This window comes from Pipistrellus hanaki (genome assembly GCF_964339955.1).
Source record: "Pipistrellus hanaki genome assembly, chromosome: 4".
NCBI classification, from domain to species: domain Eukaryota; kingdom Metazoa; phylum Chordata; class Mammalia; order Chiroptera; family Vespertilionidae; genus Pipistrellus; species Pipistrellus hanaki.
This window is the reverse complement of record NC_140506.1, coordinates 37,142,036-37,157,500: the sequence shown is the minus strand read 5'-3', so window position 1 is coordinate 37,157,500 and position 15,465 is coordinate 37,142,036. Positions and strand designations below refer to the sequence as shown.

Genomic DNA, 15,465 nt, shown 5'->3' with positions numbered 1-15,465 from the left:
CTGTTTAACTTATGTATCCACTGAATTATTAAAATTACTAAAACATCAAATGTCATATATCAACTGTAATTTTTAGCTTATGCAGTATCAAATTTTACCTGACATATCTGGTATCCCCTAATACTTCAGACCTGTTTTAATGCGTTCTATTGTAATGTACAGAAAGACACAGGATAACCCTTATTTACATTGGAACTTCTAAATTAGTTTTTTGTTTTGTTTTGTACGTGTGTTTGTAAGTTTTCTGAAAGCAGTGGCAGCTTTCCAGATTTCTGTTTCTTAAAAGAAAATAGCCAAATTACCTTCTCAAAGGCAACTAAAATGAAAGCCATCTTCTTGTTGAGAAATGGACTGAGAAAGACACTTAGCATAGTTCTATAATTATTATTAAAGGATAGTTTGCCTATAACTTATCTTCGTGGTTTGGAACTTAATGCCTATTCAAAACATTAAATTATAGTCAATTCTCAGTTATCCATACTAATTCAGGGGAGACACATAACAGAGAAACATTTATATTTGGCTTTGGAATGCACTCAAACTTAATGTTCTTGGTCCTCACACACATCCTTAGTCTTGACGCTTTTGTAATCCAGCCCTATCATCAGCGGCCGGGTTTGGCTCTGTAACTTGGGGGAGGAGCTCAAGTTACTACAGAGTCAAAAGTGAATAAAATGCACATATCTAATTAAGAATAGGCTGTGCTGTCATAACTTGCCTTGAAAGTCTCATCAGACTTGATTGAAAATGCTTTTATAATTAAACTATGGTTAGCATAATGTTCTAAATTTCAGAAAGTTTCCAGGTAATAAACATATAGACTGATTGGTATTTTTCCACACAGAAATTAATAAAAATTATTACCCTGAATATTTAGCATTTTTCTATTTTTATACTCAATAATATTATAATTTAAAATTGTCAATAAAGTCTGTACCAATGTCTTTCTTAATTGCATTTAAAATGAAATAACAGTTACTGTTTATATTATGACAGAAATTTACATTTTGCCACTTTATTGAATTAATGTTTTTAACTTAAGGGTTCAGATTTCTATCACCCTGTGGGATTAATGAGTTTATATATCTAAGTAAGTTATATATTATTTAATTAATAATAAAATTGAAATCCCTATGAGATTTCTAAGTGCCTCCTTAATTCTTCTATGATGGTTGTTTTTTGGAGTGTATGAAAAGTAAGACCAAAGCCGCTCCTGTAGTTATTAATGGTAATCCATTTAACATTTAAAAAACAAGTATAAAAAGCATTTTGACTATTAGTGTTGAAGATGTTAAAACTTCAGTTCAACGAATTATTTTTGACTGGCCTTTGTTCTGTTTAATTTTTCAGGATCTTTTATTTCTGAGAGAACTTTTTAATAAACATTAGACAATTCTTTCTGACCATTTGATGAATACAATCCCATTGTCTAGTTTTAGAATAATTTATTCTTATACTACTCTTCAAAATATGAATATTTTACATTAAACCCCAAGTAAAAATACATAATCTTCATTAATATACAGGAGTGTGTAATAGTATAAAATAGAAATTTTAATTGAATATGTAATAGAAAATGGCTTCTAACACATCAACACTAATAGTCTCCATTTTAAAAAAGTCAGTTAAAGGAGCACAAGTTTTATGGAATTCACTTCAAAACCAGAAGCATTTCCTATATAGTTAACCACTTTTAAAGATGAGTTGAGAAAGCATATCTACTGTTAGATCATATGACATTTAGTTTTCATTTTCTAAATTATTAAAAATATAAGAAGGCTAACCAGTATACCATTGAAAAGCTTAATTTTGTCTTCATTTCTATAGTACTGACTTGCTGATTGAAAAAGCTGTTCTTTGAGAACTAATTTATCTTATTGGGGTCTTATACTAATTTAGTATAATTTAGTATTAGTATAAGGCCCATAACTAATAAGTTATGGGCCTTATACTAATTTTCTGTTTTCCAAATTACAGTTACCACATGATAAGGGTAATACAGAAATGAGAATTTAAAAATCATCAAAAACATTTAATAGACACCTGAATGTTCTAATGTCTTGTGTTAGATATTTGTGTTAAAATATATGAGATACACTCTTCATTATAAAACTCTCAAGATGTATAATTTAGACAATACTAATAAACTATGTAAATTAAGTATATTCAAGAGGCAGAATGAACATTGATAAACTACTATATGAATGGACACAAGATTTAATGTGTTTTAGAAGAGATAATTAGACTGGCAGTGGGAATCCTGGGTTCATCCAGGGCCAGGGGAAAATTCTGTGCTCCTCTGAGAAAGAAATCAAGAGAGGGTTGAGGAAGGAGGCTCGTATTCAACAAGGTAGAAACCGAGTGCATTTGCTTTTATTCCATTGTTTATCCTCGGACAAAGGTACCAACACACAGTGACCAAAAAGCAGAAAGCTAAAAATCTATAGCTCTCAAGTTTTTGGTCCAAAAAAATCATTTGGGAGTTTATGTAAAACTCAGATTCCTAAAACCCACACCCAGAAACTCAGATTCAGTACATCTGGTTCAGGGCCCCAGAATCTGCATGTTAGCCTTCACTCCAAGAAGTTATACAGCAAGTATTCCAAATTCCACAGTGTGAAGCTGCCTTGAGTTATCAAGAGTTAATTAACGATAGCCACATGACACATTTTAAGATATATTTTTTTCTATGTTTATGTATTTACTTTTTACAGGTTAGTCCTTATGGGGTACCAGTAGGCAAGATGTTTGATTTAGGTTTTTCTTATATCTTTCTAGTGTCCTCCAGCAAGAGAGTAGATTGTTATAATCATATTACCCAGGAAAACAGTCTTAGACCATAAGTAAACGTTTGTCTTTCAGCAGTCTCCACTATTTTACCCAGTTTCATGAATTCTGACGTTCATATACTATAGTGTTTAAAAGGGTTGTCATGCCACCTACTCATTTGGCCCTTTTGTGAACAACAAATTGACCCTATAAGAGGAAAATGTGATATTTGAGTGAAAACAAAGTGTTGTCTCTGTGGACTCTATTTTACTTCAACAGCTTTCATCATTAACTTGTATTCAGTGCTTATATTCCTTTTACTCCCTATTATCTTAATCTCTGGTTTAGATTTTTCTCTACCCTGTCACTTTTTTAATTTGCAGATTTTGAACATGTACAACTTGTGAATAATTACAGTCTTAGTAGCATAAAAATGTTTTACTGCTGTTACTGACATCCTTAACTATTAGGAAAGTCTGGTGCTATGAATAGAACAGGTATCCATGGCAACATGGCAATCAACTTTTTAATTTATCAGCACAGTTAAAGACAGTTTATTTGTTTCCGATTTAAAATAAAAATCTTTTTGTTTACTTGAAGTACATGTAAAGAGCAACTTGTTTCATTCCAGGCTTTAAACTCATTCAGTAAATCATTTATCATATGCATGTGTAATGGTTACTAACAAGGGGGAGACTGGTATACACTGTTGTTTTCATCCCAAAATAGCTATATTGTGTAACTCACTCATTCAGTATTTTTTAAAGAACTTTGTGACAGATTTCATTAGTGCTAGGGTTACAAATACGAAGTAGTCACTTCTTGGTGGGGTCTTTGATATTTCCATTTCTTCTGTTCTTAGGTTGATCAACCTTTGCGTTACTGTCTTTATTAGTTATATTTCTTTCTCATTGGACTATTTGAATACTGGGTAATTTTGAAGGACCAATAATATTTGATGTTGTGGTGCCCTAATTTTAAAAGCTCTGATACTATAGTCACCATACATAATCTGTCTTAAAACAGAATTTTGTATAAACAGTTGTGAATATAAAGGTACCAGGCTTTGGTCTTTTCTACCATATGACGGGTTTGGGATCTCAAATTTGTGGAACCTCTTTAGAAGCCAGCGCCTTCGCAGGCTGGCGCTGTCCACTAGAGGACAGCACTGCTTTTCATCTGACCGCCTTGGCTCTGCCGCTCTGAGCAGCATGTCATTGAAAAGCAAATGTGGGCCTCAGTTAATTTTTACACAGAAAGCACATTTGGATATTTCAGAAATAACCAAACCGCACAGCTGATTTTTGCTTTAAAAAAAAAAAAATCTTTACTTAAGCTTTAATTTCACCATTTGTGAGGTAATATTGTACAATGCAACATTTTTACTAATAAGAATATATAACTGATTTCTTGTAAAAATGAAAGAAAGGTATTCTTGATGATTTTCCTTCTGGGTTGACAATTCTATAAGGAATCAAAGACGATGGGGTAAGAATTTATTTGTTTTATGATTTAATTGTTTATTGTTAAGTCCCATCCCACCCCAGACAAACCAGAAATGCTCTGGAATAACTGTGATGGTTCATATCTTCTCTGAGAAAGTGCACTCTGATTTTTTAGCTCTCCTGTACAAAGAAAGAGGATGCATCACTAGCCAGATAATGTGGGGAGTAATTATTTTGTACCATCTCTACAGGTTAGAATAGAAAATAGAGGATCCTAAATGAGAATAGTAGCTTTTTATTGTCCTCACTCTTCTAATCAGCATGTTAAAGGAAAGTAATATAAGATTGCTGGCTGATTATTTTGAAAAATATATTGCTTTGGATAAATTTTATAAACTTGAATCACATCTAAATATTTTTCTCAATGTTAATTTAATAGTGCAGTGAGCTTAACTTTAAAATACAATTTTATAGTCAACAAAATGGAATTTTTTACAACTTACAAACTCTATGCCTGTTTAAAATGTTCTATTATATCAACTCAGAGTAATAAGGATTTATCATTTAAAGCCTTTGGAAGATAGTGCTCCAAATAACCACGCTTAGGTATTTGATGTTAGGAAGCTATAAACTAGTGTTTCTTACATATAATCATTGTGCGACTTCATTACACATTTGTCAACTTTGGACTAATTATTTTTATACAGCTAGGGCAGGGCACTGCATCTTGTGATCGTCTTTCTTACTAATAGGATTCTGTCTGCTTCAGCAGGCAGTAATTGAAGGCTTCATGTACAGAGTGAGAAAAAAAGTTTTAGCCCGAGTGGGCCATTGTCACAGCTTCTGGTAACCAGTAGAACAGAAAGCATGAGAAAATTGAACTCAGAATAGAAAATCAGAAACCAGGAAGTCTATCCAAGAGAAGAAAAAGCATGTCTTAGAGCTGTTGCATTAAGTGTAGCAAATACAACTCTGTGTAAAAGTTTATGTTTGTGAATGCCCTGGAGGTTGATGCAGTCTTGCTGATATTTTTTAATTCATGTTGTCCTATTAACATTTCAGTTAATACAATTAAGTTGTAGGATTTCTTTTCCCTTTGACAAACAGCATTTATGATCCATAGCTTACAAATCTTTAAAAAAAAAAAAAAGAAAGAAAGAAAGAAAGAAAGAAAGAAAGAAAGAAAAAAGAAAAACAAGCCCATGTTTTATAGATAAATACATTTGTCCAAATTTGTTGTTATTATTTTACCTGTTTTCATAATTCTGTCATGTTAAAATAAATTGACTTTTTTTTTTTTGAAGACTGGTTCATACTTTCATTTAGGTTTGGCAACCAGTTTATTTTGTCTTTTTCTTTAATCTTAAGAATCCTTAGCTTCAAATATTAAATGTCAATTGCTAGCAATAATAAACAAAGAGACATTTAATAAGATGAAATACAGCTATATCCAAAAAGTTCTACCTTCTCAGTGATTACAAACAGCAACTGCTTGGTGATAGAATGAAAATAAATTATGAAAAATACCTAGGTGGTATCCTTTTAATAACACGGAGCCCGGCCTACATAGGCACTGCGTCTTTAACTGCCATCCACTTATTTGTCCTCATTTGTGGCATTCTGGTGTTTGAGGTTGGTTGGTCTCCCAGTAGTCCCTCCCTGTGTTGCAGCTCCATTCAAGATGTTTTGTATTTTTCATTGCTAGTGTCTCTTTTGAGGGAGTGGGTGGTGGGAGATGTTTTAAATATTTTAAATCTTTAAAGGCAGAAATGTAAAATATTTTATGACAAAGCATCGTGCAAGGTGCTTTGAATTACAGAATATTTCAAAGTCAGGTACACAGTTTTTGAAGAGAAAAATCTTAGTTTTTTAAGTTTATTAAATTGGGAATATTATTAGATTATGTGCATATTAGGTAAATAAGAAGGAAGCAGATTCTATCAATTGACATTTTAAAAATGTTAGTGCATTTTTGCAAATATTAATAGAATCTGTGTGATCCAGAATTAGAATGCGTGGATTCAAATTCCTGTTCAACCATTCAGGAACTGTGTGTCCTGAGCAAGTTTCTCAGCTTCTGTGGGCCTAAGTTCCCTCATCTTTAAAGTGATCTGCCTCATGGAATCAAATGAAATAGCACAAGTGATGAAGTATTAGTACCCACTGCACAAAGCACTTAATAAATGGCACCTGTTATTGTCGTTATGATGATCAAAAATTTCACATGCCTTCTGAAAAAATGTTGTCACCACATGATCTTAGTTTGAGGCCAAGTACAGAGGTTCTAATGTCAGTCATTAAATGCATATACGTTTTTGACCCAAGCTGTCCTTGTAATCAGTGTTTCTTACATCCATAAGCTAGCTGTTTACTATTTACTCAGTAGTATTCTTTCCATAACTATCTTTTAAATTTGGGAGTTAAATGATGAATAGATTTTAGGGAGTGGTTTTTGGTTTCCATGAATCAAAACAAACCAATTGTAATTGTGCTGTGTTCCAATTAAATACATCCTTTTGAACTATGAAACAAGTGCATCCAGACATCGACATGGTCTGCTTCAGAGCAGTGCTCCCACCATTTTGTGCCCACTAGGCTAGAGACTGGCTGCAGGGCCGTCGCTTTTATCTCCGCTAACAGGTTTTATTGCTGGGATGATTCGCTTAGCATGTTTCCACTGCAGTGTAAGCAAATGCCTCTTCTTTCATACCCCTGTTCTTTACAGTACTGGGGATTTTGTAGTAATAGGATTTCAGAAACATGTACAAGACACTAATTTTAATCTTTGTAAACATACTTGTATCAGAATTGACATGTATGTCTCCTGAGTTTGTATTATTCTAACATGACTTTCAGTTTTCAATAGAAAGAAGATAAAATGTGCCTTAGGGCTCTGTAACCCTGAAATTCAAACAACAGTGCTTTTGTGTTCCCATCAGACATAATCTCCTCCGTGGTCCCAGGGCACAGAGTGTTAAGTAGATAAAGGGACTAATAGGACTATTGTTTACATAATTATAACTCTATCAGAACCGGGGGCCACTGCTGAAATGTTTGGTGATGACCAGATCTGGGGGGAAGTTGCGTAAGTGAGTGGGACAGTAGGGCCACCTCATGTCCCTGCTGACGTGGTTTCACAGAAGTACAGAAACAGGACTCTCCCAAAGTGTGGAACCTCAGAGATGTGGACAAAAGACATGCACAAACCTGCAAGGGAGACAGAAAAGAGAGGCCATCATGGAGCTAGTGAGCTTTGTGTTCTCTCCAGGATGAAACTGGAGTCCCCAGTTCCTGCGCTGTTGTGAAGATGACTGCAGAGCAGGTGGCCGTGGCTGTTAGGAGCTTTATAAAGCCTCTTTAACTGCGTGTGATTTTTGTTCCCAGGCTGGTTGTTTACAGTTGCTTCCCTCAGTGGAAACACCGCTCTGATTCCTTACACGTCTCAGTGTGTTTGGAGAGAGGACGCAAGTAAATGCCTGGGAGAATTGCTAACATACTTTATCAGCAGCCCATTAGCTACCATTTTAAAACTCAACTTAAAAGTGTTGATAATATTTTCAATTTAGTAAAATTAGCATATTTGTTTTGCTTTTCATGCAGTATTCTAATTATTGTTGGGAAACTGATTTTCATGATTCTATTTAGGTCAAAAATGCCTTCTAGGTTTCAAAAATAAAAGAATCTAATGTGTTATGAGATCTTGATGTCATTTAAAAAAAAAAAAAAAAAAAACCTCAAAAAAGAAATTTTCATCTAAAGAGAATCTGCTTCCTGCTTAAGTGGCTAATATTTTAATTAAGTCGGGAGTGAAGTTTTTCTGAGTGTCTACTGATAAACTCCCTCTTTTATGTTGGTGGTAATTAAACAGATCCCCCAGGACGCGGTGGGCTCCGCGCGGGGCCCATGCTAATTGTCAGACATGAGACACTGACCAGTTGGTTTGCTCTTGAATAGTCCGCAGCGTGCTGTCAGCGGGGCAGTTTTATTTTTATGTATTGTGAGCTGTTGTCAGGGCTAACTGGGTGCCATTGTGGCTGAAGATGTTGCGCAAATTGAGGCAGATGGCTCAGATTCAGACACGTGTCACACAGAAAGGGGAAAGGGGATTGGCCCTGCAAAGTGGGGTCACAGCAGGTCACAGACCTGCTCTACACTTGTTAGTGTTTTCAAAAGCTCATGTGCAGCAACTTTGTTTTTCTCCAGTCATCCCTGCAATCAAATCCCCTCCCCCCCCAAAAAAAAATGTGTGGAACATGCTCCATGCGGAAAATGGAAGCCCAGGAGGGTACCATCTTTCCTCCGCGTCTCTGGGGCTCCACTGTGCGCGCAGAATGAATTAGCGGGATTGACAGAAGTTCATTGTGCCTCCAACGGCTTTTCAGTCGATTGCAGTGCTTAAAAGGCTAGTTTTGCTTTTAATTCCATATAATTAGTAGGTTCTTCATGTCTTGGAATTTAGTAATGGAGCTTTAGACCTCAAGTTGCCTGTATTCTAAAGCAAAAGGAAGGATTTAATGTTCTGAACGTTTAAAAAATTTAAAAAGAGGGAGAGAGTGTGATGTTGCACTTGGCTATCATGTGATTTTGTTACATGGTATCATCAACAATAGAGGTTGAATTTGAATATTTCAACATGCGTGAATTCATTGAAACTTAAGAGTTTTATATTGCACATTAAATCATCTATCTTTTTACGTAATTATTTTCAGATTTGAGGGATTAAAATTTCAAGCTCTTTGAGAAAGGTACCTTTTCTTAACATGCTTTAAAAATAGAATTATAGAGGTTTATTTTAAGTGGCCCTATGCATGGTGAAATGTTAAATTATCAAATGGATGGATGATTCCCAATTTATAGGAATGGAGAATTATTCACATGTATCTGCTGTTTAAACTAATAAGTAAATTAGACTTTCTTTCCCTGTTCTGTTCTAAAGATGCACTAAAATTACGTGCTTGTTGAAAGCGTGGTACTGGGAAATTTATTGATTTTTTCCCCCAGAAGAATGCTTGGCTTTGGGTTTTTGGCAGTAGGGAACATGTAGTAAATTATTGAAAAGAAGAAAAAAAAGTCATTTTAAACCTATTTGAATTTCTGCTGTCTCCTTTTCCCCTCTCATGATAAAAGGTCTCTCTCTCTCTTTCTCTCTCTCTTTTTTTTCCTAACAGGTTTGCAGCTAAAACTGTGCACAGTGGGTCATTGATGCTAGTCACAGTGGAACTCAAGGAAGGCTCTACAGCACAGCTTATCATAAACACCGAGAAAACTGTGATTGGCTCTGTTCTGCTGCGGGAGCTGAAGCCCGTCCTGTCCCAGGGGTAACCTGCTTACATCTGGACTTCAGAATCTGGCACACAACAAAAGTGCCTGGCATCCACGACTGCTGCCTTTCATTTATAATAATAGCCCTTCCATCTGGCAGAGGGGGAACACACTCCTGACATTCTTGTCTCCTGCTTTAGAATGCTAGTGTGTAGCTCTCATGTATGCAGTACTGTCCCCATTTTTGCTTTGCTAACCAAAGAACATATTTTTTACTGTCAGTTCTCTCAACTCTTGAGTCCATGTGGCATTTTCTCTACCCTGCTACTTCTTCTGTCCTTCTCATCTTCCTTCCCTTTTTCAACAATGATGGACGTGAATTGGATATTTAAAGTTTATTGGAAATCATCTTCTTCCCACAGTAAGCAAAAATTAGCCTAGAAATAGTCTGTATCGCCTCTCAGCTTGACATGTGAAGATGGGCTACTTTTTAGAATTAAATGCCAAAACAACAAGATCTCCGCAAAATTTTGTTCTATGAATTTCCTGGTATCGTAATTGGTTATTGACAACTGTCATCATGAAATTATCTCTGAATAATAAGATGAATAAACTAGCATAAAAAGTATTTGCCTTTGCATTCTTTTTAATGAGAAATTGTTTATAATTCTGAAGTTTGCATGTGCTTAGTTGTTTTTTTTAACTCTATAGTAGATATTTTGAGTGTTCTATTATGCAGAAAAGCAAAGGGTTTAATGAAAGAAAAACCACTTTCAAACCAAGCAGATGTTTCTAATTGTGTTATATTCTTTACTTTTGCATAAAGTAATATTTTTTGCTGCTAACTTAGATTTAAAATTTATGTTAAATCAGTAATATAATGTAGTATGCTAACAATGGAAACCACTTTAATAACAATAGCTTAATATCATTAAAATATTTTTCTCATAAGTGAAATTAGAAAAATGACCAAGTCCCATTTCAGATTTGGATTTTTGGGGTTTTTGGTACAATGATTCAGAGTTCCTTGCCTCATATTTCCTTTAACTTGATCATAATCCATGATTATCTTTAAATTGTTCCATTGAGTCGAGTTAGTCAATGTTGAATTCTTAATTCTAGCTATATTTTTTCATTTTAATGTCCACTTAATGGGACATTTGATGTGCACCAATCTTGAAGAATTGCTCTCATAGTATATTTCAGCCTGAGCCTCGTTTTTAGTATCACAATGCATTTGCTTTATTTATTAAGAGAAAAGGAGAGCACTAGCCGGTTTGGCTCAGTAGATAAAGCATCAGCCTGTGGACTGAAAGGTCCCAGGTTCCATTTCGGTCAAGGGCACATGCCCGATTTGCAGGCTCACTCCCCAGTAGGGGGCATGCAGGAGGCAGCCAATCAATGATTGATGTTTCTCTCCCTCTCCCTTCCTCTTTGAAATCAATAAAATTATATTTTTTTAAAAACAGAATGTTTTTATTCTGAAGAGATGAGAACAATGGAGTTATCAAGTTAAAATACTGGATACTTATCCCTCCTAATAACTATTTGCAAATATTTGAGTAACTTTATAGTAGCTTACAAAAAGTTTGCCCTTGTAACCTGAGTTTTTGTTGTTAAGAATTTAGAAGTTACTATTAGAGAAGACAAGAATCCAGAATGATGAATAACACAAGGAAAAGTTAAAAAAAAAAAAAAAAAAAAGATTGGACAAGCTAAAGGTAAACCTAAGCTCATTCATCTTTTTTGTTTCCTCGATGTAATCTTTTTTTATTTTATAGGGAACTTTATCTAAAAGTTCAATGTTGAATCCTTAATTATTTTAGAATAATTAATTATTCTGATATTAATAAAAATGTTATTTTCATAGGAGGGAGCCCCATGTTATAACACAAAATTAGCAGAGCCTTATTATTTCCTTGCTACTTAAAGACCACATTCACTCTGGAACGTGAAGAACGTTAGTAACCCTTGACAGGGTTGTTCGAAAATAGATCTATATCCCCAAGAAACCCACAGTCCAGTTGTAATAAAGAAATGGCAGTGTGGAGTTCACCAAGTTGGTGAGCCCTGGTTTGCGAACAAATTTTGTTTACATCCTAATATAAGCTCACCTCCTTCCCTAACACCACTCGCTTCCGGTACCAAGTCCAACAGAGTTAGACAGTCGGTCTCCAGAGAGTTTCTAACTTCCACCCCCAGCTCCTCACACAGGTGGCCGGCCAGACCAACCAGCCACTGGGCCCACTTTGTTCTTCCATAGATTGAAGGCCGATTCAATTTCTGATCATGTACTTGCTTGTTTTTTTTTAAATCTTTCTTCTTCACTTCCGCCTTTCAACTTCACCAGTTACCTCAGGAAGTTTTCATTATTACTTTTACTCTCTTTTTGAGATTTGTAGGAAGGGAGGGCGGGGGGAAAGGCATCAAGTTTATGATAGTGTTGTGGAAATTGTGTTTAATAGAAAAATATGTGGTTAGATGGACCAGAAGATTTTTTTACTCTGTACAGTCTCCACCTGCTTTCTTCATGTGACTGCCTGACAAACTACATTCAGTCCAACTGAAGGGTGCTTTTCTCTCTTCCCGTTTTGGTAACTTTTTTTTTTTTTCCTACCAATTTTCAACTGTGCTGTGGAGAAAGCAGAATTTTAAGGTCTGACCTAAAAGTTAACCACCATGTGTAATTGCTTTTTGAGGAAAAGTGTTTCAGATTCCATAGGAGCAAACTTGGAACAGAGCCGTCTGAACACTGACGTGGTTTCTGGGAAACACAGTGAAGCAGTTGCCTGGCTCATTGTCTCCTCACAGCAGTAGAGCTGTTGAGTTCAGAGGAGGACCGGATGAGGGAGACGGTGAAGCTAGGAAAGTAGGGTGGCATATAGAGTTTCCAGAAGTAGGAGAAGGGAGAGTATATTGATCTCAACTGAGGCTGTATCTTTCTTTTCTTTTTTCAATGTATTGATCTTAGAGGAAGGGAGAGAGAGTGAAACATCGGTTTGTTGTTCCACTCATTTCTGCATTCATTGGTTGCTGCTTATGTGCCCCTGACCAGGGATTGAACCCACAACCTTGCCACTCTAACCAACTGAGCTACCCAGCCAGGGCTAAGAGGCTGAGTCTTAAAATGGTTTTTAAACACCTTTGTACAGAAAGAAGCATTGCCAACACACCAGAAAGTGGTGTGTCCTTTTCCTCTCTTTGCCCTCATTTCTTTCCCTCCCACAGTCTCTCCCTGAAGCCATCCCCAAGCCTCTCCCCAGTGGTCTGTGGGCTTTTACAGGAGAAACGGATGGTTGGGTATTCCCGGCGGGGCTGTGCTGCCCTTGTGAACAGTGTAGAGGTGGGGAAAACAGACTTAGTTGGTTTTACTCTCCCATAGTTTGATATTTTTCCTTGAGGATTTTAGTTATTTCCTATACCACTCGTTAAACGATTATGAGTTGAAATGACACTGAAATTTCTAATCTCATGTTTGTCTTTCTCTCGGGCGAGGATTATGTATATAGTCACTTGCACATGTAATTCCTAACTGGTTCAGTAATTATGTACACCAGAGACCCCAAGCCCTCAGAACTCAAATATGGAATCATTACAATGTCAAACCTATCTTCAATGACATTCTAAGACAATGGCTTCTCATCTACAACCTTAAGGACCAGAGATGCCAAAGATTCAGGTTTAAAAGTAGAAGAATCTTTATTCTGAGATCTAGAGATGGTTAGAAAACCGAGCCAGTAGGCATTTCTGCCAGTGGGCTCAGTCCTGTCGGTCCTTCAGACCACAGGTGCTACAGGGCATTTGGAGAGAACACGGAAGCCTTGGCCTGGGAAGGGAGGGGCGGGGGGAGGAAGAGAGAATAGATCTTAAATTGTACCCCAGCCAAGATTCTGATTTCCCCCCCAAAAAAAGAGCATATCTTCTCAGGCCATATAAGAACCACAGTGTGTGTGTGTGTGTGTGTGTGTGTGTGTGTGTGTGTGTGTGTTTAAACTATGTAATGAATGAGGGCTCTTGCATAATGGTAGGGGTTAGCCATCTTCATGGATAACAGTAAGGAATTTTTAAGACTATGGATAGCCTACAAAAAGAAAAATGTTAAATTCTGCCTTTGCAAAGTAGTTAGGAAAGGTTGTATGGCAGTGGGCTCCTCGGACTAAATTTAAACCCCCAATTTCTAATGAGTTCATGGTTGTGTACTTATTCCCCTTTGTCAGTAAACTGTACCGTGAGGAGTGACAACAAAGAGTAAGCTGTGAACTCAGACATGCTGCCAAATCCCCTCCCGATGTAAAGTTTGGCTTCTGAGCCTTAGGAAGCGAAGTCGCATGAGAAAGGCCTCCTGCCCGCGTCCCTCTGAGGTCGCCTTCACCCAGGCCTCCGTTCACCCGGGCCTCACCAGCACCTTAGGGCCTCAATGAAACATGTTGTAAACAAAGTTATGGGCAGCTCAGTTTCCTAATTGAAAGTAATTATGATTTCTTTGCTGTGGTGTAATTACCTTAAAAAATGTTATTTGATGATTAAGATTCTGGAGTGAATTGTGTTCTTTGGGCTCTTGCACGGCTCCTCCGTTGGGGACTTGGTTTCAGCGGTGTGCAGCTGCTGGAGTTGATTTACAGTGCGGCGGCTGTGGCTGGTCATAAATAAATCCTCTTATATAGTTGTTATGAACACCTGTTAGATCATCTGTCAGCAAAGCGCTGTTCACATTTATCATGGTGCGGTAGTTATTTTACCTCAATCCATTTCCAACTGACTCAGCCTCCATCGCCGGATTACTGTTACCACCCCATAATCGCTCGTTCCCACTCCATGTTACAACTTGCAGATAAAAGATTTCACTACTTGGCCAAATTTCATAAATAAAGGAGCAGTTCAGTGCAGTAAAAGTTTATTTTTGTCATCATTTGTCACCCCATTATTCTATAAATCAGATGGAATAGCGCCATTGCCAGCTCAGGCGTTGCTGTCAGCCTCGGCATGGAAATGGTCCGTTTCTTCCTTTTGGATGAGATGACGTGTCTCTCAGACTTAACCGGCTTATGGCTTTGTTTCACCCATTTTATTTTATTACCCCTCCAGAAAAATCCCTGGGGAATGGGAAGACGGAAAGAGTAAAATGGAAACAGAAAACACAGCCTAGCATGCTGCTTACTTAGCCCAGTGGTGTGCATCCCTCACCCCACCCCTGCCAGGCATTAGGAACCTGACCCCCACCTACCTCTCCCCCCCCCCCGCCCCCCCGCACACGGGATCCTTGGCTAAGGATGCTTTTCATAAACTTGTAAGGGGTTATGGTTTCTATTTTGGAAAGGCCATTACAATGTGGAGTTACAGATATTGAAATACCTGATGTATATCCCCGGAGATCCACTCCATTTGACAGGCTTTATGCAAAGCATAGACGAACGGGCTTCTTTCCTCAGATGCATTTTAATGGCCCGGGTCGTTGAAAGGGAATGGTCACCCCCGGAGAGTGCCTTCCCCCTGGAGGTTTGTCTGCCCTGGAGCTTTGGAGAAAGAGTCAAGATTTATTAGCAAGTTGTGAACCCTGTCTCAGGTGTAAAGGCCGTGGAAGGCGATGTCCCCTGGTTAGAGGGAAAAGGACAGAAAAAGCTGGAGGGACGGGGTAATAGAAGAGGGTTCGTAGTTGATACTATACTTCCAAGTTGGTTCTAATTCAAGTTACATTCTTCATAGTCATTATGTAGCTCATAAATTCAATAAAGTGTTTTACTGTTACTATAAAAATGACAGGAGGGGGGTTTTATGTTGTAAGTTTCGTTAGTTGCTCTTCCTGCTTTATGCTGAAGTCCTCAGGCCATTATGTCATTAAACTCCTTGGAGTCTGAAGGGCTCAGGCCCCTGCATCTCTTGCCTTCTGCACCGTGGCCACCTCGTCCCAGCTGGGCCCGGCCACCGGACTTGGAGCCAAGTGGCTGTGGTGCCAGGAGGGCGGGGCTGTTTTGGCTATTGTTTCATGAGA

At 37.3% G+C, this 15,465-nt stretch overlaps 1 protein-coding gene across 1 annotated transcript in view; it reads left to right on the top strand.

Moving 5' to 3' along the window:
• Positions 1–10,104, top strand: part of AP3B1 (adaptor related protein complex 3 subunit beta 1) — a 180,623-nt gene extending 170,519 nt beyond the window's left edge. The window contains exon 27 of the mRNA XM_084881262.1: positions 9,383–10,104. Within this exon, the coding sequence (XP_084737388.1) occupies positions 9,383–9,536 (154 nt within the window). The 3' untranslated portion in view covers positions 9,537–10,104. The remainder of the gene's footprint in view (positions 1–9,382) is intronic.
• The last annotated feature ends 5,361 nt before the right edge of the window (positions 10,105–15,465 follow it).